Source organism: Xyrauchen texanus, chromosome 38 (assembly GCF_025860055.1).
Source record: "Xyrauchen texanus isolate HMW12.3.18 chromosome 38, RBS_HiC_50CHRs, whole genome shotgun sequence".
Classification (NCBI taxonomy): domain Eukaryota; kingdom Metazoa; phylum Chordata; class Actinopteri; order Cypriniformes; family Catostomidae; genus Xyrauchen; species Xyrauchen texanus.
The window spans coordinates 1732827-1759459 of record NC_068313.1 but is presented as its reverse complement, the minus strand read 5'-3'; the positions used below and the strand labels follow the sequence as shown (position 1 = coordinate 1759459).

Genomic DNA, 26633 nt, shown 5'->3' with positions numbered 1-26633 from the left:
ACAGCAGGGAAAAGGCAATGGTAGATGCAAATAAAAAAAATGCATGAAACCGTATAATCTTGCATTTAGGAAGGAGAGAAAATCAACTCTAGAATGAATGCTTCCAGTATCTTTTTTTTTTTTGTTGTTGTTGATGTCAAAGACTATGCATCTAATCAAATTCTTTGCCACTGTGAAACAAATTCATTTATGACTTGGTAGAAGCTAGGCAAATTACGTAGAAGCCAAAATTGAGGATGCCCTCATCAAGAACATGAAAAACTTCACAAGATAAAATATATCCTTGGGTAATTATAGGCCAATTTGTAGCGAGCATAAATAGGGTTTGTTTTTTTGACCACAATGGGAAATTTCCAATCGCAAGTGAGCATCCTGCTCCTTACTCACTCAGGAAGACAGAGTCCTTAAAGTTGGTTCTCTGAAGGGAGCATGGCATTGCTGTATGAATGTACCCTTTGCTAATGGCCTTGCAGACCAGCCCTTCATGAAGGGATTGAGTTCCTCCCTTCAGTTTGCAACGACTTTTCGAACAGCATCCCTTCCCGCAGTGCCCTTCAAGAGTGCAAAAATGCTGTTTGGAATTCCCCTACCATGTATTATGTGGTACATTATTGGCTGCAGAGAGCATGAAATCATTGAAATGCACTTTTCTATGATAAACAATTTTGGTACTGTGATGTCCAATGTAAGATCTGGGTCTTGACACAAAACCAGTTGAAAACCACTGAACTACACCAAACAGAGAACCAGTATAATTTATTACTGTAGTGTATCTTAATGCTGGTCCTGGCGACCCATAGCACTGCACATTTTGGATGTCTTCCTCAGTTTACTTAATGGAGCCTCTATTATAGAGCTGATGATTTAAAACAGGTGTGTTAAATAACGTGCAATACTGTGATCCTAAGAACTGAGATTATGAAACACTGTATTAGAGAATGTTGATGTCTCAAACGGTTTTCCAACATCCATCCTAAAAAAATCTTAATAATGAGTGGAGGTGTCTGCTTTAAACTTGAGCTATAATCTGTCTTGAGACAGACTTGACAGATTATTTTGAAATATGATGGGGAGATTCAAATATTTTCATTTATTGCATTACAGGAATTCGGTTCATTGACACGTACAGTCTATATTGATTGAAGGCTCTGCTAGCTGTATTGAGCAGTAGATAGAAATAGGTCAGTAAAGCCCATCGTGATGGACATTAAACATTGATCACTGCAGCATACATGTTGCACAAAGCAGGTCACCATTACCTAATCTGTGAAACTCCAAATGAATGCTGTTTTCTAAGTCAACATCAATAAGCTCTTGCTTAGGTTTAGTTATTTGAACAAGCCCTTAGTGTGCCCCCTAGTTTCACTAAATATTAAACTCTGGGGCACACTGTTTCTGCTGCAGATATTAATGACAAATGAATGAAGTTTTGAAAGTTGTAGAGGAGAAGTGGGCTATTATTTTTCTAAGAGATCAGGCTTGTGATTTTTAACCTTGAGTTGCATTCACATAATTGATGGAGGGACCCCAGCAATAACTTATAAGATTTGGGGGTGGAATCTTTTAGCTTGGGCCAGTAAGCAATCACCCAACAACTACCCAGAATACCTTCGCAATCACCTAGATATTTCCTTGCATCCACAAAGACAACCCTAGCATTGTTGCTACAACCTTTGCATGGGCATTTACCATTCAGTTTTTCAGAAAGTGTGCAAATTGACTTTCTTGTTATTGTTCTGCATGAATTGTGTAATTCAAACTGTGAAGTTACATAGTGATTCACACCAGCATGTGCTGTAGTTTTTGAGATGTAGTGTTAAACAAATTGTCCAGTAGCATGTGTTTTTAAAATTATCAGGTTTTTCCCAGGAAAGAAGTTTTGGATTCACATTTTTATGTGCTGTAGCATTATTTCTTATTACTACCATAAAATGGTTAGACATGTGTATTAACAAAGATACATTCAAATATCAATAAAACGAAAGAAATGAATGTGATACACTTATATTTTGGTACACTTATATTTTTGGTTTTTGAGTGAATGAGTTGATTTCCACCATTTACATCTACTTTAGATACTGTAGCACATTTTAGACCAAAAAGCACACCGACATACTGCTAACATCCACACCACATATAAATCTGACTGGCATTTTCAATGGCTGCATCTTGCATTAAATTCATTGAGTTTATTTAACAAATAATTGTATTCATTTTTTTTTCAAACTTTCTGATATTTTCCACAAAATATTACCCCTCCTTCTCACTCATAAACCCCACCACTTCCCATTTAAAAACCTACCCATGTACATCCACTCCAAATTGCCCTGTCTGTTGTGGTTGGAGATGGCAGAGTGTACAGTAGCTCCAGTAGCAATGGAGGACAGTGACCATGAAGCTGACTCGGCATCCGATGATCAGGACTCTATGCCAGCATCCCCTGAACCCAAAGCACATGAAGTGGAACAGGTACTTTTGCATCTCCCTTGGGGAACAGATAACCTCTTACTTCTGTTAAGATATTGCCCCATTGACTGCCCAAGTCAAGTCATTTTTATTTGTATAGCACCTTTCACAACACACATTGTTTCAAAGCAGCTTTACAGAAGATCAGCATTAACAGAAGATAAAACTGTAATGTCTATAGTGTTGATGAATCCTCATTGTGTAATTGGATAAAATACAATTGTTAATCATGTTTAAAAATAAGTAATTAAATAATAATTGTATTTATAACCCCAGTGAGCAGCTGTAGGCGACTGTGGCAAGGAACACAATACTCCATAAGATGTTGATTAATGGAGAAAAATAACCTTGTGAGAAACCAGACTTACTGTGGGGGCAGCTCCCCTCTGGCTAACATCATGAATATAATGTAAATATTACTTGTGTATAGTTCAAATCATGGTTTGAAATGATTAAACTAAGTGTTAAAGGTCAGTGTTTAAGCATCAATTTTGTATGAACTGGAATGACCAATGTCTTTGAAGTCCATCCTGGATTAACTGTAGAATCATATATCCTGTCATATGGGACATTTTTTCTTTAAGCTAGAATATTTTTTGATAGTTGATGGCTTAAAGTAATTCCTAAAATGCAGTGTTGTAAATCATTGGTCTTTTCATCTACTCTTACATAGAATAGGCATTGTACTGTCCTGTGGTACAATTCAATTCGGCTTTAAGAACAGAAACAGCAAGAAATCAATCAGGTGTTACAGATGTCCTTTCATTGATAATCATTACATACAGGATTCATACCGTGCTTCTGCTTAGTTCGTTTTTACATTGTGTTCTCATCAAGTGTGTTTACATGCTCATTCTTACACCGATAATGCACAGTAAGCTGACAACATGTAAGGTCATGTAAACACCTTAAACGGTTGTTCTTTTTCGGGGTTAACTTCTAAATGGTTATTGGTCTTTAATCAATCAAGTTAGAGACAAGTCCTAGTCCTAAGGGGCCGTGTTGAACTCTGAGTGAATATGTTGATGAATCTGAATTTAAATGAAATCTGTCAACACTGGGCCATTACATCAATATTGAAGCTTATTTTAACCTTCACAACTAAGAAAACAATGTAGCAATATTAAAGTCGCAACTATCCATTTATGGACATTGTTGGACCCAAGACCATACTCAAGTCCAAGTTCAAATTCAAGTACCCCAACTCTAGTTTTCACATCTTCCATGTGGTTGCAACAGATTGTTCATACTGCATTTGTGCTTTAAATATCACAACCTTAATACACCACAATGTATTATTCATCAGGACAGATCTCAGAGCAGTGGAAACCTGAGTGCTTTAAGAACACTCCTAACTATCACGCTCAGCCTTTAGTTTAATACAGTAGGGCACTGGCTCTACACAGAGGTTGTACATGACATGTGCACATCATTTTCAAGGCTGACTTTTACAAACTTGTCATCTGATATTTGTAACTCTCAACATGTAACCTGTAGCACATTTAGCTGGAATAACTGAAGTTCAAATCCTTTAAACTGGCCATTGATTATTTGATGTCAAATTTGGTTCTCAACCTCACCCAAGTCCGCTTGAAAAGGTGGTCTGTGGTATGTTTCATGTAAACTCAGTTATGGGTTGCTTAAACATTTAAAATCGTGGAAGTGACCCAGTATTGATAACATAATTTTGTCTTTGCTTGCTCCCAATCACAATTAATAATTGCAAATGTGGTAGTCACTCAAAACGTTGCAGTGTATACATGGCCATTGTGTTCAACAGAAATAAATGAGTGGTCTTCTTTAATGGTCTTTCTGTCACATGTATTCATCCGAGTCCTCTTCCACAGTGATACGTCAAAGTGTTCTAGTCTTGCAGTCTTTTAAGGGTGTCTGGAGCAGGAACTACCCTGTACTTTCATATCACAACTTGACACATCAGCAGCATTGATTCTTTCATTATCAATAAAGCTTTTGTAACCTGTGCAGAGAGTATCAGTATCATCCATGTTGTGTCTACTGGTACTGCTCACACTCCTCTTGTTTGAACACTAACAGGCGTTTAGTCAGTTCCTGTTCTTTTGCCACTTCTGTACTTTTCTCTTATATTTATTGATCCTTGTCAATGTACCTTACATAAATTTTCCACTCACCTTAAGTTTCCACAAAAATACCATAGCATCTACAATTACTGTAACGTGAGTACAACAGTGGTAACTTAGTATTAACCACCACTGCCATAGAAATAAACAAGTACATAAATAAAAGATTATAACAATGACAAGATTCTGAAAGCTTATACATCTCCCTAAATCTGTCAAGAACATGTCCAGCTCATAATTCACCCCAGAAATAAAATACAATTGATAAATAAATGTCATATTTTTGTATATAGAAAATCAAACTTATAAGTTTATTGAAAATGTAAATTTTTATGTACTTTATGTATCCATCATGGTAGTTTTGTTTAAATTTTAATTGTGTCTGGACACAAATATTTACCGTATTACACATTACATTAATGCCCCTAGTAATGGCCCTTAATGCAAAATATAATTTATTTATTTATGAATTAAATTGTGATAAAATATGATTCACACATTTTGTCTTGGAATCATTCTTGAAGGATATCCATATTGATATGTTAAAATTGTACAGTAAAAATAATAACTGTAGTTACTAATCTACTTTGGCGGAAACTAAGGTTACCTTGTTAAACTTTTGTAAGGGCATGCAGTGTTTGCATCTAACCATTAAATAGATCTATTCTCTTTTTTTCTCTTTCTACACATACTTACCCACCCATATTAAACCACTTTCTTTTGACCCTGCTTGCATGTTCTGCCCTGATCCCTGCAAAAACGCTCCTACCCTTCCCCTCCTGATCCTCAGCACTTCCCTAAGGAAGACTCTGATGACTCCGAGCTGGAGAACATCATAGGACATCACCCACCCAAAGAGGGCCACCCGTTCGCCTACCACGGGCTCCATAAGGGCGAGAGTGAGTGTGAGGGGCATAGCAGACCCCACAGCCCGGGAACACCCACCTACCCGAGGGCCACCGCGGTGCCCAGGGGCCCGGGAGAGTTAGAGCACGAGTCCAGACACATGGCTCAGCGGGGCCACGTGGATTTTAGCCTGCTGTCTCCTATCAGCCCCTCCAGACCTAAAAGTCCCTGGGGTCGATATGACCCATACAACTCTACTGAGGTAATGGTTGACTAGTGATGAGTTGATTTCAACCAGAATAACATGGACTGCATCGGTACATGTAATATGCATACACCCCAAAATAACATTCAACAGCCTGGTTCCGGAGGTAAAAATCCCATTAATTTATAAACCTTTAATGACAGACATGCTGTGAGCTCCAAGATCAGTGGGATTTGAACCTGTGAGGTCCACATTATTTCAGTTTTTATTTGAGTCATGCAGATTTCCTGGTAAAGAACTGAACTTCACATTATCTTTAAGAGAAAAATCCACCAATTTGAGAATCTCTTGCCAAAAATACCCACCAAATGACCGCCCTCTTCCAAGATTCACTGTGACTACTTTGGTATATCTGAATACCTTGCAGAAAATGTTATTGTTGTTTCTATACTTGTAATCAACAACTTAAATCAATATATGTATGTACTGTATTTCTTACGATTACGTCATTTGCATTGCTTCATGTGATAGTTGTTCATTCCATCGTAAGACATTAAGTACACAGTCTTGTACCTTTGTGTTTTTGTCCAACTTTGTAATGTGCTTTACCTCAGACCTGGTTGGTTTGGTTCATAGCACACAACTCTCATTAACAATTCTATGAAATCCCTATAGAGAAAATGACTGGGAAAAATACATCCGGAACCAACATGGCTGAAAAAGTGGTTGTGCCGTGTTGCGCTCTTTACCCTGGTAGTCCTCGGAGTACCATGTTTCATTAATCTGCTGATCATTTAATGGACATAGTACCATAGTAATACCATGGGTTTAGGTTCCTTGGAGTGACATGTTAAAACCGTGGTTAATGAATTTGATAATCATTTAGTTTTTTGGACATGGTGCAACAGTAACACCATATATTCTTTTTTTGGAGTACCTTGGAGAATCATACTCGTATACTTTGGGGTATGAACATGGTAATCATTCAGTAGCATGCATATAACAAAGTACCACAGCATTACCATCTGATACCCTCACTGCACAGTTTATTTTGTAAGGGCTCTCTGTACCACCCATGCGGTTGCTAAGCAATATTTTCTTTTTATTAGAATCTTATTTTGTTTCTTGGGCACATCAGTTCTGAATAAAATTCGAGCTTCAGCTAAACAACACTAGTTCTTCTCGTCCTAACTTTAGGTTATCTGACTTCAACAATATAAACATCCATCTGAATGTGTTTTAATGTGTCACTTCCTGTTTGGGTGAATGGGTTTACAGCTTTGAGGCATGTTTTAAAGTGGGTACTACTGGTGGTCTTCTGTAAGTTTGTAAATGGTTATAATTAAAGGGGTGAAGCTTCCATAAATCCTTTTTGGATTTACGACACTCCACCCCACCACTTTCCTCTTTTCAATTTAAACTGAAGTCTGGCCCATCTGGCTTGCCTCCCACAGAGAAACAGAACTTTGCTCAGGTCCTGCAGGTGTTTCATATGAACTGTGGCAATAATAGAAATCGCCTGCACACTGAGGATTGACATTTCTTGGCACTGAATGTGTATTAAATCACCATGATCATTCTGTTTTTCTCTCTCTTGTTATTTCATGGTAGGATCAAGATAAGGAGTATGTGGGATTTGCCACTTTGCCAAATCAGGTTCACCGCAAATCTGTAAAGAAGGGCTTTGACTTCACTTTAATGGTAGCTGGTAATGTCAACATCATGGCTTTACAAACTTGATCAAATGTGTGTGTGTTGTAAATTTCCAAATATTAATTGCAGTTGTTGTAGATTATAATGATGATGTTTTTTCTTCATAGGAGAGTCTGGTTTAGGAAAATCCACCCTGGTCAACAGTCTGTTCCTCACAGATCTCTACAAAGACAGAAAACTGCTCAACGCTGAGGGTAAGATTGACCTCTGACTGTTTCTCACAGTTATATGAATGCATAAATGAATAATGCATTGACATGCAGTACAAATATGAACTTGAAATGTGTAATTAGGATGATTCTTCAATCAAGGGAGTGTCCTTGTCCCTGTGGATGATTTTAAATGGTCCCCTACATAGACTTGTTAAATCATTGGAATTGCAAATAAAAAGTTAGCTAGAATGGCAAGCCGAATTGACTTTTAATCTTGTGCTGGAAATGAATTACAGATATCAGAAATGTGCAGTTTTACTAGTTCATTAATGGACGTTTGTTCTAGTAACAGTGTAATTATTGATATAAAAAAATCTAATGTTTACTAGTAAGAAGTGCATTGCTGATGGAATCTCAACTAGTGAGAAATACGGTAGATTCTAGATATCTGTAATTCCACTTTGAACTGGAGTTAATCATTGTGAAATTCAACTGGTGGAAATGCAGTTACGCATATCAATAATTACGGCTTTTTCCATTTGAAATGACTTTTTTTATATCAAGAATGTCATTGATGTTTGTGTTTGTTTCAGAGAGGATCACTCAGACGGTGGAGATCACAAAACACACAGTGGACATTGAAGAGAAGGGCGTCAAACTCAAACTCACTATCGTGGACACACCAGGATTTGGAGATGCTGTAAATAACACTGAATGGTACAGAAAGGGCTTTAGGGTGAATCTCACGAAAAATGTCCAGAGCACATTTACTAAATGAAGCCTATTTTAGGGCCATTAAACAAAATATAAAGTAATTTTACAAAGCAACTTTCTATTGATTTTGGGGCTAAATATAACACATTCTTCACAATTTGTGTGAGTTTCACTCATTATTTTGATTCAGTAATGTATTCATGGTTTTGTTTTTTCAGCTGGAAGTCAGTGGCAGATTACATTGATCAGCAGTTTGAGCAGTACTTCAGAGACGAGAGTGGACTGAACCGCAAGAACATTCAGGATAATCGCGTGCACTGCTGCCTGTACTTCATTTCACCCTTCGGTCACGGGTACAAGCATTATCAGCATTATACACACAAATTAGATTTCATTGTGGGGGTGGCACGTTGGCTCAGTGGTTGGGACTTGTCGCCTCACAGCAAAAAGGTCCTGTGTTCGAGTCCCGGCTCAACTAGGGCCTTTCTGTGTGGAGTTTGCATGTTCTCCGCGTGTTTGCGTGGGTTTTCATCCGGGTGCTCCGGGTTCCCCTACAAGTCCAAAAACATGCAGATTAAGTGAATTGGAGACTCTAAAAATTGCCCCGTATGTGTGTGAGAGTCCCCCAGCCATTGGGGTTGCGTCAGGAAGGGCATATGGCGTAAAACTTGTGCCAAATCAAATATATATGTGGACTATCACGAAGTGGACCCCCACATATGTGGGACAAACGCTAGGAAAGAAAGAGAGATTTCATTGTGATAGTGTGGCATAGTCGGTAAAGCTTAGGCCTGGTAACTGGGATTTTGCTGGTTCAAGTCCATAAGGAGTGATCCATTTTTCTTTTCCTTTTAAACAATTCAACGGGCCGTCGTCAATTATTTTACTTAAACCACGGTTACCACACCTTAAAACATCTTTCAGGGTTTTATCTCAAAATATTTTCTGGTTCTCTTACGAGAGGTTCTCACGTATTGCGTAAGCTAGCTTACGCTACGGGAAAGATTCATCTTTTCTGAGATATTGAAGCCAAAAAATTATCCTTAATTTTGTATCCATTGTCAACGCAGCGCGGCAGCTGCAGACCTTGAGCGGGCTAGCTAGCGAGCTCATTGGTTGCTCTGCGGCAACTGCTGCAGCCTATAGACGAGCTTGGGCGAACTCGCATCCAATGAGAGGCGTCCGCGCGCTCACTGCATCAAAGCCCGCCAAAAAGGGCGTGACTAGAGTGCATATAAGCGTAGTAGGCTGGAACCCTGATTTTCATCTCTTCAGCGAAGCTCTTCGCATCACTGAACCGGAAAGCCGCGTCGCCGTTCGAGGGGCATCAAGCAAGCGTGGACAGCGCTCGAAGAAGCTGGCCGTCTTCGCCACCTTCAGCCGTCCTGCGAGCTACGCCATCCGGCGACGTATCCTTTTTATAAGCAAGCTAGTTCTTAAAGAACTTCACAAAATATTACGAGCGTCTTTTTTAAGATGCCTCGCTCCACTTGCGCCTCATGCCGCGCTCCTCTCAGCACCGGAGACCGCCACATCATCTGCGCTCTCTGCCTGGGACTGGGGCATGCAGAGCTCGCCCTCGCCGAAGGCGGATGCGATCTCTGCGAGGAGCTGCCGATGTCGACCCTGCGGGCTCGACTCGAAGCGCTCAGGACCGAAGCCGCTGTGCCGCCTTCCGTTCAGCCACGCTAAAAAAAGCGGCGCTCTCAAAGGCTGCTGGAAACGGTGGTAGAAGCGATTGCCTCGCCGGAGCCCATCCCTCGAGCATCGCCTTCACCCTCCCCGCCCACCCGGGACGCGCAGTTGCCGCCGAGCGGCTGCTCTGCTGCCAAGAAGTGGAGGATAAGGGCTGTTCCATCATGGCTTCGGACAGCGAGGAGTGGTCAGGCTCACACGCCTCCTCCTCGGCCCAGGAATCCAGCAGGACCCGCGCCGGAGTCGAAGGGGAACTAACACGCCTCCTCACACAGGCCGTCGACCGCCTCGGGCTCGAGTGGTCACCGCCCCTTGAGCAGGCACCCAACAGACTTGACGGCTGCTTTCTACAGAGCCGCCGCCACGCAGCACCCGCTACCCGGGCCGCTCCCTTCCTGCCGGAACTCCACGCCGAGCTTTCCAAATCATGGAACGCGCCTTTCTCGGCCAGGGTCCGATCCCACGTCTCCACCTCTCTTGCTTCGGTGGACGGCGCCACTGAGAAGGGCTACGCTTCCATTCCTCCAGTCGAGGATGCGGTAGCAGCACACCTTTGCCCACCCTCCGCGAGATGGCAGTCTAAACCAGTGCTCCCGTCTAAGGCATGCAGAACAACTTCCGCCTGTGTTGGCTGCGCCTATTCCGCCGCCAGCCAAGCTGCATCTGCTCTGCACTCTATGGCCGTCCTACAGATCCTCCAAGCGGACCTTCTGCGGGAGTGGGATGAGGAAAGCAGGCATCCAGACGCGGTTGCAGACATACGGAGTGCTATGGACCTCGCCCTCCGCGCTACCAAAGCTGCAGCCCAGGCTCTAGGGAAGTGCATGGCCGCGCTGACTGTGACCGAGAGACATCTGTGGCTAACGCTAGCCGACATGGGAGAAGCAGAGCGCTCTACGTTCCTCAACGCACCGCTCTCTCCATCCGGTCTCTTCGGCTCCGCGGCGAGTGGTATCATTGACCGGTTTTCAGAGGTCCAAAAAGCCACACAAGCCATGAATCTCTTTCTTCCTCGTCACGCTAGCTCCTCTGCAGGCCGCCCACGTGAGCCTCCTGCACGAGCCTCTTCACAGCGCCCAGCTCAACAAAGCCAAACTTCTCAGCGTCGACAGGGCGGCCGCCCTCGATCGCGCTCAGACAGCCGCCGCAGACCGCCGCCCCCCCGCGGGCCTCGGACTAGAATTGCGCTGAAACCTGAACAACCGAAGTCCTCCTAGCTTTGTTGACAAAACGACGGATCAGTTCCGCTGCGGGCGGACCACCGTCAAAGCTTCGCCCCCTGTCAGTCCCCTTCCTTCAGGCTACTACAGTGGTAGATTCAGCAGCCAACAAGCCGGTGTTAATGCCCGCTTGCCTGCGCTCAAACGCCGTTTTCACCGTGACCCAAATAAATCTGGTAAAGAGCAAGCATGCCATATGTGTAGAAAATGTGCCCACAACCCAGTGTTCACCTCTACACACAAGCATTACACATCCCGTGTCCATACCAGAGAGCAAACATGTCTTATGTGTAGAAAATGTGCCCACAATCCAGTGTTCACCTCTACACACAAGCATTACACGTTCCGTGTCCCCATCAGAGCACACTCAAAAGCGGTTACGAACCACTCGAGTGTTAGAGTCAATAAATGCGCTCACGAATACGTTCGCGTGCCCATTCTCTGCCCGCTCTGTCACACGGCCAGCAAACACTTCTCTGTATGTAAGTCCCGTACTATGTGACTATGTGACCCGTGACTATGCTTGCGTATCACTTAACAGACATGACTCTTTCCCCATTCACCTCAATCGGGAAGTCACTCACAGAACAGCCTGTCCATGCTGTCTGCGAGCAGTCCAGCATAAGCACAGTAAGCGCTCACACATTCTGTTCAGCTGCTGTGTGCGGCAATCAGAGCGATTTGGCCACTCACCCTCTAACATTACGCTTCAAAGCGTGGGAAGATATTCCAAGGATATCCGAATGGGTGTTAAGCACAATAAAACAGGGCTATTTGCTACAGTTCGATCGCCGTCCTCCTCGCTTCAGAGCGCGGCTCGAAACTACTGTGAACACGGAAGCAGCGTGCATGCTTCGTTCAGAAATAGCAAACCTTCTGTGCAAAAGGGCCATAGAGAGTGTGCCGCCTCCCTGAGCGAGTCGGGGTTTTACAGCCGTTATTTTCTTGTCCCCAAGAAAGACGGCGGCCTCAGACCAATATTAGATCTCAGGGTTTTGAACAAAGCGCTTGCAAAAAGACCGTTCAAAATGCTTACAACCAGCAAACTCCTCGCGCATGTGCGCCAGGGGACTGGTTTATTTCTCTCGATCTGAAAGATGCATACTTTCAGATTCAGATAAATCCCGTCACAGGCCATTCTTGAGATTCGCCCGACGGCCAGGTTTATCAATACACCGTCCTTCCGTTCGGCCTGTCCTTAGCACCCCGTACTTTCACGAAGTGCATGGACGCGGCGCTCGCACCCCTGCAGAGTCAGGGTTTGCGAATTCTGAACTATTTGGACGATTGGCTGATTTTGGCACAATCACATACGGAGCTTCTGTCTCACAGGACAGTTCTCCTCAGTCATCTGAACAGTTTGGGCCTTGCAGTCAATTGGACCAAGAGCTCACTACAGCCCAGTCAGACAATTTCCTTCCTTGGAATAGAACTAGACTCAGTGGCAATGACTGCTCGCTTATCTACACAGCGCGCGCGCGCCGTGTGCAGCGACTAGCCGCGTCATATCAGATGAACAGCCTCACACCTCTGAAGAAGTTTCAGAGAGTGCTAGGCTACATGGCCTCAGCCGCAGCACTACTTCAACTGGGTTTACTGCGCATGCGCCCGCTTCAGCATTGGCTAAACACCCGCGCGTCTCGCCGGGCTTGGGCCACAGGCCGCCAGCCAATCAGAGTGACTCAGACCTGTATTTCAGCTCTGCAGCCCTGGACAGTGGCCGAGTGGTATCAGCAGGGAGTGATGATGGGAACTGTATCTCGCCGAAAAGTCATCTCGACAGACGCGTCCAACACAGGTTGGGGCGCGGTCTGCGAGGGCTCTCCGGTTTTTGGCCTATGGTCAGTTCAGGAAAAGCTCCTTCACATAAATTGTCTGGAAATGATAGCGGTCGAGTACGCGCTCGTGCGCTTCCTCCCGATCATTCAGGGTCACCACGTCCTGGTCCGCTCGGACAACAGGTCTGTGGTATCCTATCTAAACCGTCAGGGCGGTGTCAGATCCAGGAACCTCTTCCATCTGACGAAACGCATACTGAGTTGGTCCCAGCACCACCTGCGCTCGCTGAGGGCGACGCCCAACTGCCCAACCGCCCGCTTTACGCCTTCCCTCCCGTCTCGCTATTGCCACAGGTAATGCAGAGGATCAGGGAAACGCGCCACTCGGTGCTCCTCATAGCCCCACGCTGGGAGAATCAAACATGGTTCCCGGAGCTTACGTAGCTGTCACTGACAGCGCCGTGGCCCATCCCAGTGAGAGCAGATCTCCTCTCGCAAGCTCGCGGAACGATCTGGCATCCCCACCCAGAGCGCTGGGTGCTACACGCGTGGGTGATCAACGACTACCCGTCGCTTTGCCAGAAGGAGTAATAAACACCATCATACACGCTAGAGCCCCCTCCACGAGAAGACTCTATGCGTCAAAATGGTCTGTGTTTTCAAAATGGTGCACCGACAGAGACCTGGACCCACGGACATGTGGGGTGTCACCGCTGCTCGTGTTTTTACAAGAGCTGCTGGATAAGGGCAGATCCCCATCCACGCTCAAAGTGTACGTGGCGGCCGTCGCAGCGTTCGCTGAACCCCTGCACGGCCAGTCACAGGGTAAAAATGAGCTGGTCATCCGCTTCCTCAGGGGAGCTAGAAGGATGAACCCTCCGCACCCCCCATCGGTTCCTATCTGGGACCTTTCTATAGTTCTCGAAGCTATGAAAGCCCCCCCCTTTCGAACCGCTTCAATCCGTGGATGTGAAACACCTCTCACTTAAAACCGTTTTTCTAACTGCCCTATCATCAGTTAAACGGGTGGGAGACCTTCACGCGCTATCTGTCAGCGCTGCGTGTCTTGAGTTTGGACCAAGTGACTCCAAGGTCATTTTAAAGCCTAGACACGGCTACGTCCCCAAGGTGGTCGGTACTCCTTTCAGAGCACAGATCATTTCCTTGTCGGCGCTACCAGCATCTGATAGCGAACGCGACGCCAATCTCCTTTGCCCAGTCAGAGCACTGAGATTGTATACTGCGCGCTCTGCATCTTTCAGAAGCTCCGAGCAGCTTTTCGTTTCGTTCGGAGGGCGCGCCAAAGGTCTCGCCGCCTCGAAACAGACACTGTCCAGATGGATAGTGGACGCTATTGCTGCCGTGTACGCGTCAAAAGACCTACCATGCCCGCTAGGCATTAAGGCTCACTCCACTAGAGGCATGGCCTCCTCGTGGGCATGGTCCAGCGGGATTTCCATTCACGACATATGTGTGGCAGCGGGCTGGGCTTCCCCCTCCACCTTTGTCAGATTTTACAATCTGGAAGTACCCGCTCTGCAGGCTAAATTGCTAGCGGTTTAATACGCTACAGCTCCCCTGGTGAGCTGCATTAATGGGACACAGTCCACACAGACCGGCACCGCCGCTCTCTCTATGTGCTTATGTACTACACACACACTGGCCCGCACTCTTGCCGGCCAAATATTAATTCCCCACTCACAAGGGCTCCCCCGGGTCCCCCTTAATTCCCTGGGGCTCATGCAGTGGATGCTTGGCGCGCACGGCGTTGACAAAGGGTTCCCGTAGCGTAAGCTAGCTTACGCAATACGAGAGAACCTCTCGTAAGAGAACGAATCGTTACTAATGTAACCTCGGTTCTCTCTAGATGAGGGAACGAGTATTGCGTAACCGGCCGTGCTCGTGCCACGAGCGATTTTTCGCTTCATTCAATGAAAACCAGGGTTCCAGCCTACGAACTACGCTTATATGCACTCTAGTCACGCCCTTTTTGGCGGGCTTTGATGCAGTGAGCGCGCGGACGCCTCTCATTGGATGCGAGTTCGCCCAAGCTCGTCTATAGGCTGCAGCAGTTGCCGCAGAGCAACCAATGAGCTCGCTAGCTAGCCCGCTCAAGGTCTGCAGCTGCCGCACTGCATTGACAATGGATACAAAATTAAGGATAATTTTTTGGCTTCAATATCTCAGAAAAGATGAATCTTTCCCGTAGCGTAAGCTAGCTTACGCAATACTCGTTCCCTCATCTAGAGAGAACCGAGGTTACGTTAGTAACCGATTCGTTTTGTCCCTAAACGCTCTTGTGAGTGGAACTACTTTCTTCCGCCTCATATTCAGCATCTTGTTTTAATACAGCGGTGAGCTTTCGTTGCTAATTCGAAAATGTCACGTTAGAACTAGCAACGGATGCTCGCGCTCTCGAGGACTTACTGGAGGAATGCGTTTGTGCATGTGTGTGAGTTCTTATTTGACTGATCGGAAGCGAGAAACTCAGAAAATGAGAGCGATTACTTCTGGGATTACCTTTTTCGTTGCAGCTCTCCTCAGAAGTAACATCGCATCACATTCAAAATCGGTATATTCCCGTTATAAACCTTAACAAAAAATTGTCATCCCTACTGAGATGCAGGAGTGCGCTGACATGAATGTTTTAGTCTCACGAGTATGTTTGTGCCTCAAGTGTGTGCGTTACGGGTATAATGTGTGTCCTCGATTGTTTTTCCCACAGATATCTCAGATAATATAGAACCTGTTGTATTGTCCAAGTGTATCTTGCTTTAATACAGCTCAAGCCTTCGCTGCTAATTAGAAAACATCACGTCAGCGCTGCTTCTCTCTCTCGCTGTGTGTCTGCGCGTGCGCGTGTACGCCTTTGTGTGCGCCCGCGTGTGTGTGCGCGCGCGCTAGTGTGTGTGAAATGGGGGTGGGGGGTACCGTGGTGTTTTACACTACAGCTATGTGAGGCTGATTAGGGCGAAATATATTGAAACATTAAAAGTTATTACGGAAAAAAGGCAAGGGCACTTTTTAAACAAAATTGAAATAAATGTTGGATATTTTAGAAATTGTTTGACATTCTTAACTGATTTACTTGAACCAATGACTTTGTTTATATTGTTATTTTGTTGGTAGCCTGTAGGGCTGAATTAATTTGGTGAAGTGATATGGAACCGTTATACGGTCAAGACCTGGAACTACTTTATAGACGTGCGTTTAATTAAAAAATAATTGCACACCTTAGAACGTCTGTGAACCAATCAGAATCAAGTATTCAACAGACCTGTGGTATATTTCTGAATAATGGCTGCACATCCAGGGATAAAGTGATATCACATCTTTCATACTTCTCGTATCACTCTGATCTCTACAAGTGAGCTAGTAAAACCGTTTAAATCAATATTATAACGACTTAAATAAATATTTTATGTCCTTTTTTATTTATTTATAATTCATTAATAACACATTTTGTAAAAACTCTGTAAATTCAAGTGGGGGTTGGCACTCCTAAGAACGTGTAATATTTAATTTGTATTCTTTCAAGTTAATCTGGACAAACCGCCATAAACAGACTCGACAGTTGAAAAAGTGGCACTTACCTATAGGATACATGATGAGGGAAACCATCCAAAACACTTATAAACCAGCAGACATCGCTGTGATATACAGTACATCAATGCTGCACGATTGATTGAATTAAAACTGAAATTGCTATATGGCCTTGTGCAGTTACTAAACCTTAAAAAACTGCATTTTTAAATATTGTCTGAATTCAGCGCATCTAGTGGTCTGGACAGCATTATCCATTACACTTATATAATACCGAATTTCAAACTTTGCTTTTTTAGTTCAAACTTTGCTTCTTTTTTTTTTTTTTATAAGTGGTTGACAGTTCCAATGAATTAAATGCATATTAATGTTTTATTATATACAGTACATGCATAAAAAAAATGTTTAAGTACAATTTATTTTTTATTTTTTTCTGTATATATCATTTATTTATCTGTCGTTGTGGCTCTCTTTTAAATGTTCATATCGGTGCATTTCTAGTGATTTTATAATGTGAATATATGCATCTACAGTGATTCCACCACATTCAAATGATGAATTTATAAAATTAGCAACAATAAATATTCAAATATTTAGTCATTGCTCTAGCTTTGGATATACTGTATGTGTTTATGGCTCTCTTTGTCTTACTACATATATAATGTGTTTTCATTCATACACACTCTGTTAGTGATGCTTTATCTATTCTAGACATTGTCCCATATATCACTACAATACAATATGATCAATGATGTATCTGTGACCTCTGCTGGAAGATCTGTGTCATTACAGCGGTCTCAAACATGACCTTCATCTTTAAACAGAAATCAAGTCGAGTCAAAGAGCAGTTTTAGTGTGAATTAACCCATGTGTACATGGAAAGTGTGCTATGGAACAGCGATGATGACAATGGCAATTTCTCTTTGTGTGGTTGGTATCGTGTGTATTGACGGCTGTCACTGTGTGTTTGGGTCAGTTTGAGGCCTCTGGATGTGGAGTTCATGAAAGCTCTCCACGAGAAGGTCAACATCGTTCCTGTGCTAGCTAAAGCGGACACACTCACCCCGACTGAAGTCAAGAAGAAGAAGATCAAGGCGAGTACTTGAGTGACCAAGCCGTGTATGTGTGTGTGTGCGTGTGCGCGTGTGTGTGTGTGTGTGGTGCGTGCGCGTGCGCGTGTGTGTGCGCGCGTGTGTGTGTGTGTGTGTGTATATTTCACTTTCAAATCCTTCCTGCTCAACACAGATTCGAGAAGAGATCGAGCAGTACGGGATCAAGATCTATCAGTTTCCAGACTGTGATTCGGATGAAGATGAGGACTTCAAACAACAAGACCAGGAGCTCAAGGTTCACACATCATATTCAGAGCTGCTGTTCAAATTGATCAAACTCGAATATAATATAACAAGGACACGTGTACAGAAATAGGGAACAAATAGATGTCCCATGTTCGATTAAAGACAATTCGATATGTTATAATATGATCTAACATTCATTTTAATGATCAAAATGTCCTATATAACCATGTCCCACCCTGTTACGATCCTGTTTTGAAGTTTAAGCACCTCCTTTTTGATCATTTGTTGAGATTGAATCTTAAGAGTTTATAGACATATTTTGCACCCTATTTATGGGAACTACGTTTTATAAAAACGACTTGTTTTATTATTCCTGGTCTCTCTTCCTCCTGTAGGACAGCATTCCCTTCGCTGTGATTGGCAGTAACACAGTAGTGGAGGCGAAAGGCAAGAGGGTTCGAGGCCGTCTGTACCCCTGGGGAATTGTAGAAGGTATGAGCCTTTGTCTTTCCTTAATATGACCAGCAAAGACATGGAGGCCATAAGAGGCCAAAATAAATAAAATCCCAGATGCAATTAATTGTGCAGCCTAAAGCTCAGTAATAACTAAAAAGCAATGAAGATTTCACATTTGATTTATGTCATCAAAGTAACCAAATTTATCGTGAAGTGTGGATAAAAACATGGAGGAATGTTGCCAGTCAGAGATTGATTTTATTTTCCGTTAGAGGTCACTGTTACTGTCGGCAACTCTTGGCATATATTTTTGCCATTAATCAATAGTTCCAAAAAACAACTAACGGTAGTGATTAATTGGTAAAACCGACATATCAGTTGACCTCTAATACAGATAGCCGTTTCCTACTATATTCTAGAACATCTGTAAACTGTGTGTGTGTGCGTGTTTGTTGTACAGTGGAGAATCCGGCACACTGTGACTTTGTGAAGTTGAGGAATATGCTGGTACGAACACACATGCAGGATCTGAAGGATGTGACACGGGAAACTCACTATGAGAACTACAGAGCGCACTGTATTCAGAGCATGACACGCATGGTGGTGAAGGAGCGCAACCGCAAGTAGGCAGCACTGATTCACAGAACCTGTGTTCTCACTGTCTGCCAAAATGCTTTTTTTTAGGAATATACAGTGGCCCCAAAATGGGATTGGGTTCAATTGGAAATCAAGTGTGATCTGCACTCCAATGCTGCTGGAGCTTTTCTCAGAACTGACTTTCCTTTTCATTTTTGCTTAATGATTTTTAATCAACTGGTGTCTTGGATATTTTTAATTGGATTTTAATTCTCAACTATACGTCAATTGTTTTATCATTTTCAACCTCACAAGCTTCTTTTTGTGAAATGTTTTATATGTGAAAGTGTGCTTTTGTTCAAAATATTTTTGGCATTTTCCAAAAATAGGGTACAAAAAAGGGTACGTTTTTCAATAGATGTTCAGCTTAACCTTAAAAACATTTGTCCATGTCAGGAGATAAATCTAAATATTAAACGATCTGCTTTATTTTGAAAGGCTTGCAATTTTGCAACAAAAATTAAACGAAGATGAATGGGGGCTGGGGCTGTCATTCCACCTAACATCTACTTTCATTTACAAAATAACATATTTTTAAAAGAACAAATGCCACCTTTAATGGGAGACTCCTGATGCCCAACACAAGAATGAAAAAAAAAAAATTGGACCTGACAAGGAGTGGACTCTGTGGCCAGCAGTGTGGGAGACCATGGGGCGCCGGTGCATCAGGAGACTCTGGTGTAGGACATGGACCTGGAGACCATAGGGGATCCGGCAGACCAGGAGACTTGGGTAGAGTCCTGGGCCACAGACCATGGGAGAGCTAGCAGAGGCTCTGGGGACCATTTAAACAATGACAGCCTAAGGGGACTCAGGTGGAGACGATGGACAACCAGTAGACCACAGGGGATCTCCAGCAAGGATAGTGGCAAGGCAGGTGGACTCAGATGAGGGCAATTTCAATAGGGGGCTTAGGCAAGGGCAATGAAAAGGCAGGAGATTCAGGGGAGGGCAGTGGCAAAGCAGGGGACTACGGTGAGGTCAAGGCAAAGGGGGCTTATGTAAGGGCACTGAAAAGGTAGGAGACTCAAGCTATGGCAAGGCAACGAGAGACTTAGAAGCAGGGAGTGGAGGGTCCTCCATAGCAGGGACCTCCAGGACCCTCAGGAAAGCTGGAAGAATTGGGAGTCTTGGCGGGCCGACCGTGATGAGTTGAGAAGGCATTTCTGTCATCACATTAAGGTCCAATGCCTTTCTCCTTTGCTTCCTAGAGCTTACTGCCACCAGTGAGGGTGTGCTGGGTGCCATATTGGGGGTGTGCTGGGTGCCATATTGGGGGTAATGCTGTACCCTGCATTGCAGAAGGAAGAAGCTAAGCCTGAGAGGATAATCAATGTATTCTAATTAGAAGAGTTCACATTTGTCTCTTGGCAGACACAATTAAATCGCTCATTAAGACTGAAACAAACAATGTCTTTTAGAGCAACGCCTACCCAATCTAACTCTATGGTGTCAGTTTCTTGCTGGAAGGACAGGAATTTCATGACTGTTAGATCCATTGTTTGGTTTGTGCTTTTTAATGATTGGAGTCTGGAGACATGGAGATGAGGATTTAGGTGCAGACTGTACTGAAGGCCTCGAACAAAACACAAGTAAACAAGAAACACTACTGGAACACACAACCAATACAGCCTTATGAGGACAAGAACCGACAAAGACACAGAGAACATGAGGGCATGAGGGCATGTGCATACACAAAGGCTAAAGATTTTAACAAGACACACTTGGGACAAATCAACAAGGAAAACAGGAAACAAGAGCAGGACTTCAAAATAAAAAATAAAATAAAGCTAGCACCCTCTACGGGACACTCTGGAATGTGTCATATATGACAGTTGGGGAGTAAATGTTGGTTTGTAGTTATTTTTAAACAAACATTTTCCACAAAGTAATGAAGATAGGTTTTCGTAGAGTTACTTTGGTAACGGGGTTGAATGGTTGGTGCTTGACAAATCTAATCAACACTCCGATTGGGGTAAAAATGAAGAAAATGGAATGAGATTATTTTCTTGGGTGTTGAATTGATGTGTACTATCCATGCATACGTTTACCATAGATAATGTTGTAATCTAATAATGTAATGTAAATGATCTTAAAATTCTCTCTCCAAAGAACATTTGGGGGCTTTGAAAATGTATTGGAAGGCAGTGTGTACCCTGTTCATGGACAGTGCATTTTGGGGGCATTGCGTATGTTTTATATATTTTATATAATATATTCACAATTCTCATCCTCTGCATATTTTAGAGATATTTAAAAAAACATATTTACTTGTGTGTGCTTGTTTTTCTGAGCAGTAAATTGACCCGGGAGAGCGGCACAGACTTCCCCATTCCAATGGTGACCGGCGTCACTGACAACGAGACGGAGAAGCTGATCCGTGAGAAAGACGAGGAGGTACAGCATTCTCCCTGCCCTGACGAACATGAGCAAATACAGCAAAACAAGCAGCATCCCGACCCAGAGCCATGCGATGAGCCCCCCATAGAACCAGAACCAAATACTGATCCGCAACCTAAAGGGTCCTGACACCGCTTGCTTCTCATAGGGTGTCATATAGATGGTCATGCTAGAAACGGCCTGTGTACTTAACCATGTGAACCTCAAATGAACCCTTCACCCATCTCTCCTACAACACGGGTTATATGGAGCAGTGGCGCCCCCTGTAGGTGTAACAGACAGGGATCAGACAGTTGAGCACATGTTGTATGCCATTCTGTAAGGAACATGCTCACTGTGAAATGTGCCGTGTCTTAGAGTTTTGAAATCCTGCACATAACTGGGATGATGCACTTTAATCCTGCATCCCATAATGAGAGTAAATGTCCAGGTCATATTTAACCCCAAAATTCATAGAAGAATATAGACGCAAGCAGCAATTATCAAGTGCGATCGCTGAAGAAAATGACAGAAATTGCCAAACTTCTGTCAGGGGCAAAGTCATTTCAATGCCAAGTACTCTTGTTACATCTTGGGTATTCTTTCCACTCTTGAGTTTACTGAAGAAAATATTTAGCATCTGGAGGATTCCTAAAAAAAATCTATCATAAAAATTAAGATTTATCAAACAGTTTAGAAGATATAAGCCAATACATTGTTTGGTGTTTGCTTAATGCACTTATCAACCATTAACTTAACCATTAACCATTAACTTATTTTTTACAAATAAACTTTTTTGTCATGAGCATCCCTAGATGATACTTGCATAATTGTGTGTGAATTGGACTAAAATATAAGAGGAGTTAGAAAAAGTATTTTTTTGGTTTTTTCATACAGAAAACTTAAAATGGTTGATCTTTGATAGGTGATATGTCCTCCATTTAAAATATAAAAAAGAACTACTATTTTACACCCCTCATAGACCACTTGTCTGATTCACCAAATCATTTATAAGACATAGGCCAATCATGTTTTTGGCATTTGCCCAATTCACGTATTAACCTATATCTTCTGCATGATTTGACTAATTGAAATACATTACATAACATTTTGTCATGAGGGTCTTTAGATGATATAAGCCACATTTTGAGTGAATTGCATCAATGTTCAAGGAGGAATTCAAAAGCTTAAATTGGTCGGAGATATACATTTAGTTTGTTTTGACTCGGGGAATCAGAGGAGAAGGAATGATCTAGCCCATACAGTTGCTGCCCAGACACTTTTAGGGCAAATGAAGAAGTTAAAGAAAATCAGGACTATTACATCAGGATTCTGCACCTTTTTGCTTGGACCACTAAAAAATTGAAATGATACTTTGCAGAAGAAAATTAAGCCTATTTTGGGAATATTAAAGGGATAGTTCACCCAGAAATGAAAAATTCTCTCATGATTTACTCACCCTCATGTTGTCCCAGATCTGTGTGACTTTATTTCTTCTGCAGAACACAAATGAAGATTTTTAGAAGAATATTTCTGCTCTGTAGGTCCATATAATGCAATTGAATGGTGACCAAAACTTTGTAGCTCCACAAATCACATAAAGAATTAATAATTCTTGTATTAAGTAATTTATAAGACTCCAGTGGTTTTATACATGTCTTCTGAAGTGATATGATAGATGTGGGTGAGAAACGGATCAATATTTATGTTGTTTCTACTCTAAACCTCCACTTTAACTTTCACTTTCAGAAGTAAAATTTAGAGTAAAAAAAAAGGACTTAAAGTTGTTCTTTAAATGACATGACTTTGATAACAACTAAGCACATTTCACTCAGAAATTCTCATTACTGGAATGTTAATAATACCCCGCAATTGTGCAATAATGGAAATGATCCTGTCCAGACACAATTCTTTTTATTATTATTCTAAATTAAAAGCTGCATAAATTCAATTCTCTACAACAAGTACAACCATGATTTATACTTAAATGTGAATGAAATACTTGAAAATAAATGTCTATATCTATATATATATATATACAGTACTGTGCAAATGTTTTATGCTCTTGTGAAAAATTATTCATAGTGAGGATTTCTTAATAAAATAATGACACATAGTTTTCATTGATCAATTAACGTCATACAAATTCCAGTAAACATAAAAAAGCTAAATCAATATTTGGTGGGATGACCTTTGCCTTTAAAACAGCCCCAATTCTCCTAAATACACCTGGACACAGTTTCTCTTGAATGTTGGCAGACAGGATGTTCAAACTTCTTGTAGAATTCTCCACAGTTCTGTTTAGTCTCAATTACTTCTGTCTCTTTATGTAACCTCAGACTGACACGATGTTCAGTAGGGGACTTTGTGGGGGTCATGACAGCTGTTGCAGGGCTCCCTGTTCTTCTATTCTAATCTGTTTGCAAAAGTAACATTTGGGAGTCTAACATTTCTATTTCCTATTGACAGACTAAAGCTGAAGATATAAGACATATACAAAAGACAATTTGATTAGAAGCTTTTTATTTATTTAGATTTTGAGGTCAAATATGACCTTGACGTGTTTTTATAGATTTTGAAAGATTCACTCTAATACTCCCTTCAGCTTCCCAAAAGATAACCTCATATGATATGTTTCTCTTGTATTGAGTTAGATGGTGAAATATATTTTGTACTTGTTTCAATGATAGAGATACTCAGTCATGAAATAAATATATTTTGGAAGATTAGTAGATTCATATGTTTGAATTAACAACAGAATTCTGTTCCAGTTTCATCATTTGAGTTGGAAATCTATGAAGAAAATATGATAGTCATTTTCTGTTCTGAATTTATTGCATTGGAATTTGAGATTAAAGTCTTGTTGATATGATTTCACACTGCACGTCTGTCTTCATACACACTGACATCACTACTATGAGCTGTAAACAAATATTCTGATATTCATAGAAACTGACATCCTTTTCAAATAACTCTAAAATCATGACATTAAAAGTTAACTCACAAATATCATCAATTACTCACCCTTGTGACTTAATGTGACTGAATAAATTAAATATTCATTATAAATTATAAATGATGCTGGGTGAACTGTCCCTTTAAATTTTACACACACATGTACATTTCAACTCAATCATTACTTAAATGTAACATTTATTATGCAGCCTTCCATTGCTGTGGTCACATTGATATATGACGACACATGCAGGATGTTGGATCGATTTTACCTCTAATTAAAAACATTTGTTGCGTAACAAAGATATTGATTTCCTGCATATTGTGAGCATGTAAATGTTTCTCTGCATTTACATCATGACATACTGATAGTGAAGTCGGGCACATTATTGACCGTTTGCCTATGTGACATCCGGGTCACTAATGTGAGCTATCTGATCAATATTTATCAAATGTCCACTCGATCACGTGACACATTGTAGCCTGTCGGCCAATCTCTTGGCCTCATTGATCGATCAGTATTGATTTGTCAGTTTCATGTTTGTGTGTTTGTTCTTGTTTTGCAGTTGCGACGGATGCAGGAGATGCTGCAGAAGATTCAAGAGCAGATGCACACGCAGAAAGAGGCATATTAACGATGTGTCATTCTGCTCTTAGGCACTACCCCTGACCACGCCCACCAGAGTTGCCCCGCCCTCTCCAGCACCTTCGCTGTGATATCTGTTGAATTACTGCAGTATATGAGAACTGGAGTCAGTACCACTGCTCTTACTCATATTATGTTGCCTTTTACGGCAGGTTCACACATCCTCCGTGAGCGGTGCGGTCGCGTTGGACCGGTAGCGGTTCTAGCTTGTTTGGTGCCCTGGGCGAAACCCTCTTCAACACACCCCCAAAGTTGTTGTCTGGGGTGAGGGGTGCTGCAGGGCGAATGGTGTAGTCTGTTAATATGGGTGGTGAAATTAATACACCCCACTCACAGAGGATGTGTGAACCTGGCGGGGCATCAGAATCTCCAATGACTGCCCTTCCTTGCACGTTATACTTTATTCAAGGACCCAATCGAAGCCACAGAACACAGACGATCGCCTCACAGCTTACACCACATCAGATTTTTACCTTGTACCCCCCCCCACCCCTCTGTTCAGGGCATCAATTTGGCCCCCGCTTGCCTTGTCTAGAGCTTTTGGAACTTTTCCACTGCACGTTACGGTTCGACTCCCTCAACTCTACTTGTTTTATGTTTCTGAGCTTGCATTTCCATTTCATTTGAGTGCCGCATCAACGTGGGTGGGATTATAGGCTGGTCGTCATAGTTGCTTGATGGTTCTGTAGTCACTTAAGTTTTTTTTTTACTTTTTTCTACACTGTTGGAAGATCAGGTGATAGCTGTGTGCGGCCAACAGCTGAGACACTTCCTGAGAGACTTTTTGGTTTCACTCATCGCTAACGAGAGTACCGTCTGCACCTCGTTTATTGATCATGGCGTGGTTTTGCGCACAGCCATTTCTTTTACAATTCGAAAGTTGCGTGAACAAATGAAACTGTTATCGCTGTTGCTAAATTTAAAACTAGCGGGTTGATGTCGCGTATCGGAAATCCAGTGACGCTGGTAGTGACTGTTCTCCCTCACCAATCAGTGATCTGCAAGATTTTGACGTCACATTTAGTATCGGCTTAGCTCACTTGGAACCTCGACCGAGATACTAAAGAAAGTATCAGGTACAATGCACAGTGGAAAACTCCAAAAAGCGAGCAGAGTCGAATTGAGTCGAGTTGTACCGTGTGGTGGAAAAGCCCCATCAGTGCATGTGATGACCATATCAATGAACACACATTTTGTTTGCACATTCACATTTACAATTCCAGACACAGAAATAAGGTAAACGGTTTATACATTTGAATATCATGAATAGATGCGGGGTCATATTTCATTATAATTAAGAAATTATATTTTGAGTATGAAAATGAAGTCTATTTTAGGACTATTTAATAATTTTTTGCATTGTGACATTATTTTATGGACCTAAATTCCCAAACCTTTCCCAAAATTCTAATTACTGAATTATGAAAAAATAAATTAAATCTAATTCTCGTACTGTAATACAATACAATAATAATGATATCTTATTTTAATTATAAATTAATTTAGACAGATATTACAGGAACGAGAATGAAAATCACCATTGAGAATAATGATAATTACAAAATAAAACCGTAAACTGCCCAGATGTATTACGGTAATCAGAATCATTTATTTTTTATAATATTAAATAGTTTAATAATTATATATATATATATATATATATATATATATATATATATATATATATATATATATATATATATATATATATATATATATTATATTATATTATATTATATTATATTATATTTGTGTATATATATATATATATATTATATTTGTATGTATATTCAAAAATAAAAATGATAATAAATAAATCTCATTGTCATTAC

General features: G+C 41.9%; 1 protein-coding gene across 6 annotated transcripts in view; it reads left to right on the top strand.

Moving 5' to 3' along the window:
* septin4b (septin 4b) overlaps nt 1–26398 on the top strand; it is a 43897-nt gene extending 17499 nt beyond the window's left edge. For 2 of the 6 annotated variants that reach the window (XM_052110481.1, XM_052110479.1), the window contains exons 2-11: nt 7228–7324; nt 7437–7523; nt 8075–8198; nt 8414–8548; nt 17408–17525; nt 17677–17778; nt 18125–18221; nt 18646–18808; nt 21119–21218; nt 24722–26398. In XM_052110481.1, coding sequence (XP_051966441.1) covers nt 7315–7324; nt 7437–7523; nt 8075–8198; nt 8414–8548; nt 17408–17525; nt 17677–17778; nt 18125–18221; nt 18646–18808; nt 21119–21218; nt 24722–24790 — 1005 coding nt within the window. In that variant the 5' untranslated portion in view covers nt 7228–7314 and the 3' untranslated portion in view covers nt 24791–26398. Of the gene's footprint in view, nt 1–2346; nt 2470–5355; nt 5674–7227; nt 7325–7436; nt 7524–8074; nt 8199–8413; nt 8549–17407; nt 17526–17676; nt 17779–18124; nt 18222–18645; nt 18809–21118; nt 21219–24721 lie in introns of those variants that run through there. The other 4 variants (XM_052110477.1, XM_052110476.1, XM_052110478.1 and 1 more) reach the window with 4 other exon arrangements.
* The last annotated feature ends 235 nt before the right edge of the window (nt 26399–26633 follow it).